Source organism: Ascaphus truei, chromosome 3 (assembly GCF_040206685.1).
Source record: "Ascaphus truei isolate aAscTru1 chromosome 3, aAscTru1.hap1, whole genome shotgun sequence".
Lineage (NCBI taxonomy): Eukaryota > Metazoa > Chordata > Amphibia > Anura > Ascaphidae > Ascaphus > Ascaphus truei.
The window spans coordinates 224,455,657-224,461,115 of record NC_134485.1 but is presented as its reverse complement, the minus strand read 5'-3'; the positions used below and the strand labels follow the sequence as shown (position 1 = coordinate 224,461,115).

The following is a 5,459-nucleotide window of genomic DNA, read 5'->3' as shown; positions in this document are numbered from 1 at the left end:
GCATTTATTGTGCTGCCCTATGCAGATTCGCCATTTTTTTGCTCATAACACACACAGCCACGGACAACCCAGTAGATTGAGTCTGATCAAGTAGCATAAATTTATAGCAGGACACGGGACCGTATACAGCTATGGTGTACTCTCTGATTTGACATCAGGTGACGGTATACTCAGCTGTTTGGTCACTGCGATCGTGTCATCACCAATGGTGATAGAGGCTACTTGGAGCTAGGAGATATAAATGTATTGTTGTTGACATTGTATGTTGAGATATATATACATATACACATACATATACACATACACACAATCTTACCTTACTGCTTAGATTGGTTCTGAGGATTGCATTAGCACTTTTTTGGACTGTTATTAATAGATACATACATATAGAGGTATATACATCTTTTCACCAGATCCTAGGGTCACTACTACTCAACAATTATTCAGCTCTGCCTTACTCCTATATAGTTGGCTTAACAGGGATAATCCATCAATGTTGTTAGCTACTGCTACATTCACAGTGGCACTTGCGCAATATTTATTGCTAAATGTCAATAGGCAAGTTTTAGCCTAGTGATTTCATAGGCATTTTCCAACCTTATTATCCCACTCGTACCATCTGTCTAGTTGGTCCGTTTTCACTGAGGGGATTTTATTCACTTTGTAAATACAAAATTCACTGTCTGTCAATATATTATATATACATGTTAATAAAATATTATTATTGTTTTGTATTAGTGGGGTCTTTTGGGAGCCATTATTAGCTCTTATTGTCTTTTGACGTTTTGAGTATTCTACACTGCAGCTTATATTGCAATATACATTATTACATGGGTAGAGTGCAAATTGAGAGGGACTCTTTCTTGTGAACCCGAGAGGTATTCACAAAGTTTTTTGTTCAAGACTGAAATGTATTCTGTTCCTTCACCTGTCCATAGGGTCACATCAATTGCCGATAGACTTAATGTCGAGTTTGCCCTTATCCACAAGGAACGGAAGAAAGCCAATGAGGTGGACAGAATGGTGTTGGTTGGGGATGTGAAGGACCGTGTTGCTATCCTTGTGGATGACATGGCTGACACGTGTGGTACTATATGCCATGCTGCCGACAAGTAAGTGCTGCCACATTTTAGCTAGACAATACAACCGTCATTAAGGAATATTTTACCCCCTTAATGAAGAATATTCTACTTTTTAACCGTAACATACTGTACAGGAAAGTATCTGGAGTCTAAGATGCAGTCCTGATTGGGAATGTATGTTGAACTTACAGGTAAAATGCATGCATTCAGCAATTCTGTGCCATTTATAATGTTACTGTAATTTACAAAAGGATAATACTCCCTTTTTTCAAAAGTGCACTTGGCTGTGCTTTGTGTTGCACTGATCAAGTGGATCACTTGATGCGGAAGTGCAGGAGAGTAGGACGTGTCCTGTACACTGCTATCTAGTGTCAGAATGTTCCCCTCCTAATCTCGCTTATTCAGGCCTGTTTCGGAGGGTTGTGACAGTATTTCGATTTAAGTTTTATTGCAAATGGCTTCTAGATAAGGCCAGGCACAGCTGCTGTTACTGGCTGGTATCCTCAGATAGGTAGGTTTGAGGTGTTTATTGAGGGTATTAAGTGTGGATAGTGGGATGCCTCTGTTACATGGGCCAAACTGAAAGCTGCAGACCAAGCAATATCCTACATCTGTTTTTTTTGTTGTTGTTTTTTTAATAACTCCGCTCTGTACTACGAGAATTTTTTTTTCAACATCTTGAATTACATTTTTAATATATTATAATGTAACAAGCCTTGTTTCTATAGTAACTATTTACAAAGTCACATCCCCTTCTTCTGAAACACACCTTTTTGAGCCATGCCCTCTCTTTAGCAGTGCCCCAATGGTAGCTAGTGTCTGCCTGGTCACATGATCTTCCCCACAGAACTTTTTTCCCCGCGAACTGGAGAATGCTCCCCTGCAGGTATTTAGTGAACCCCCCGAGGCGAACCTTCGGCGGTCTGCAACTTCGCTAATTACTTATCATTGTGTGGACTGTGTTGATGCACATTTTAAAGGCGGGGGGGGGGGGGGGGAATGTAAAAACAAAAAGATAGCTTGGACTTCTGCTTTAATACTCTGTAGACAACTTCAAGAGATAAGGATTCTAATATAATGTGAAATAGGATCGTATATTGACTTACAATTATAGTACATATTAGCATTGATATCTGTGAAGATTGGGGAGACTGTGCTAACACAAGCTAACATTGTTTTGTCACTAACATTTGAACAAGGATATTGGGAAATTTAGATAAATAACAGCTGTTGCGTGCAATGTGGTTCAAACTTCAAGATTGCTCATTATAAGATTAACCGTAAAATCCTTTGAAATAATGAAGTACATAACATAGTTCTTTATCACTTCTCCACAAGAGGGGATATATAACAGCCAGGGGGAAGGTACTTGGCACTCAGAATGTTTCCGCATTTGATGTGTTGCTGGTTTGATCAATTATATACTTGGCTGCTAAACAGGATTCTGATTCCTACCTTATTGATTTCTCTAGCATGTGTATTCACTCACCACAGCTATATGATTTTAAATAGATATTTGTGTGTGATTTCTTAAGTTTTCTGATTGAACTTTTTTACTTTAATTCAATGGTAAAAAACAAAAACTAATTGAAATTCTATCTGGGTGCATTTTTGGAAAAAGTAGATTTCCTTTTGTAGTTTTTGAAAGTTCCATATTTTGCTTTAAGGATTGGCGTGGATCCTGTATTAATTGTTATTGAGGCTTAGACTTGGAGCCACTCATTTATTGTTGCGAGTAAATATCGATAAAGAAATATCACAGAATAAAGCACACATCACCCTCTGCCTTAAGATCATCCAAGTGTTTTTTCTTTTCTTTATATATATACATAAAATAAGTGTTCATTTAAATTTCCCTGACATATAGATCCGTTTAAAAAAGACAAATGAATGTCAAGTGTAATGAAAAAAAACAATACATCTTCAAAACCAGCTGCAGGTATTTGGAATATATTAATATAAATGAAGAAAAAAGTTAATTGCAGTCTAAATATTTTTATAGAAAGCTATAGATGAAATATTACGGTAATACCTTATTTTTTTTCCTTTTCTTCCCCCTGTCTCTCCAAAGATTACTTTCTGCTGGTGCAACAAAAGTTTACGCAATTTTAACACACGGTATTTTCTCTGGGCCCGCCATTTCTCGAATCAATAATGCAGCATTTGAGGCTGTAGTGGTAACTAACACAATCCCACAAGAAGATAAGATGAAACACTGCTCAAAGATCCAGGTATGTGGCCTTATTACTGTATTAGAGCATGCAATGCACACATTGAGAGCATGTACTCTTTTGTCCATGTCACAGACACTCAATATATAGTGCACTATATCTGCAGAGTAGATATCTGACACTTTATGGTTTACTTTAGATTAAAATTGAAGCGTTTAGAGAGATGTATGTGGTTGTTGTGTTAGTAATGTTGTATAACCAATTGCATTGGTTATACAATTTAAAAGTACAGTCCCATGTGACACCAAAGGGAACTAATGACATTAATGGGATTGTTTGGTTTAATGCTGGGGTCTAAAAGTCATACAACTGTATTTAATGGAAATGGGTTTAGGTTTTGAAGGGAAAAAAAGTATGTTAATCGGGTTTGTCTCACCAGTGTAACAAGTGAGTTTTAAGCAATTGGGATTTGTTGTAATACTATGTGCAGCTATTAGTTTAGTACAGCAGTGTATGCACATAACTACTCCTACTGTTTGGTTTGGAGTAATATAACACGTAAATATATGGTCTCCTGTTTTTGAGAGAGAACCCCCACTGTCATGAGAGATTAGTACAGTATATTGCCATATTAGTGACACTCCTTGGATAACTCGCAGTATGCCAAGGCTTCTAATTGCTAATCTACACGGTTATGGCAAATGCAGTACTTTAAAAAGAAAAAGTGAAATATTTTATTCTGTTTTGTCTAAGTTTTTTTTTTTTTTTTTGTCTTTTAAAAGGTTATCGACATTTCAATGATTTTGGCAGAGGCAATTCGAAGGACTCACAATGGCGAATCTGTGTCGTACCTTTTTAGCCATGTCCCCTTATAAACCGGATGCTTCCCTGCATGCAACGGCCCTCTTCTGTTTATTATAAATACAATGTTAACCAAAAGCCAGATAATAAATGCTTGTCTTATCAGTTTCAAAATGTGTACTCTCTCTCTCCCTCCTTGGAAGAGTACAGTCAAGCAAGATGAGTAGTATTGTGAATGCTTTCTGTAAAGGGGACTGCGGAAAGCAGCCTAGATCATAAGTTTGTTTATATTTAATAAAACCTCTCTATGTTTTGGATACAACTATGCCTGTGTTCTTGCACAAGATGATTGATCAGTGAATAAATATCGCCGGAGAGAAATGACACTTTGAATGTTACCTTTTCCAGTGAAAGGCTTGGGCTGATAGGGTTGTGTAGGAAGAGTGGGGAATATGATAGCAGGAGATATATATATATATATTGTATGCAGTTTAATCCTTAGTTTTAGCAATTGTAGATTCCCTAGGCTGTTCTTATTAGACTGAGGCTAGTTTGCTTTGTTCATTTCCTGTGCCATTTTGAGCATTACGGTAGCTGACATAACTGTATAAACTACTTGTTGCATTCTCTCTCTCCCCCCCCCCCCCCCCCCCTGCGTTTAATTGAAAATATTTTCCATATTGCTTCTATGCACACCACATAGTCTTTCCATCTGGTGATAATCTGCTTGGTCTAAATGTTAATATTCCCTCAAGCCAAATACATACTACAATGGCAATTTCATAGCAGAATGCATTGTTACAGGAGTTGGTATAAATGAGATGGCAATATAACTTTGGAAAATTAGCTGCTATATATAATCAGAAATCACAATTCCAAAACAAATGCTGAAATAAAAAAACAAGAGTTGGTTTAAATCAAAGCAGCAAATTGCTGTGCATTATCTCTCTTTTTTTTATGTAATAGTACTGTATCCACAAAATGTCTTTGTTTTTTTTGTACCAGTTCTCCCCCCCCCCCCCCCGCCCCCAGTAATGGGTCTGTTTCAATTCATTTTTGCTTAAACATCAATAAATTGTAAGAGTTATATGTGGACCAATTTATTTGGGTGTTGCTTTTTTATTACCAACCCCCCCCCCCCTTTAAGTTGAAGAACTGAGTGCTGGGAAATGTATGGCCTCAGAACAGCTGCACGGCTCCAGAAGATGTGATATAACAGACACATTTTGGCTAAAGAGCAGAATGATTTTCTAATTAGTCAGTTCATTAAGGAATGTATAATATTCAAGGCATATTTACTAATCCGTGGTAGCCATACTGCCAGAGCCATAAGACAGAATAAGGTCAAAAAGACCGTGCTGAGGCGCGCTGAGGGGAAACATTATCCCTATCAGCGCGGCTTTAG

At 37.4% G+C, this 5,459-nt stretch overlaps 1 protein-coding gene across 5 annotated transcripts in view; it reads left to right on the top strand.

Moving 5' to 3' along the window:
• The window catches only part of PRPS2 (phosphoribosyl pyrophosphate synthetase 2), a 66,127-nt gene extending 60,970 nt beyond the window's left edge, over positions 1-5,157 (top strand). For all 5 annotated transcript variants that reach the window (XM_075590223.1, XM_075590224.1, XM_075590227.1 and 2 more), the window contains exons 5-7: positions 939-1,112; positions 3,154-3,313; positions 4,036-5,157. In XM_075590223.1, the coding sequence (XP_075446338.1) occupies positions 939-1,112; positions 3,154-3,313; positions 4,036-4,128 (427 nt within the window). In that variant the 3' untranslated portion in view covers positions 4,129-5,157. The remainder of the gene's footprint in view (positions 1-938; positions 1,113-3,153; positions 3,314-4,035) is intronic.
• The last annotated feature ends 302 nt before the right edge of the window (positions 5,158-5,459 follow it).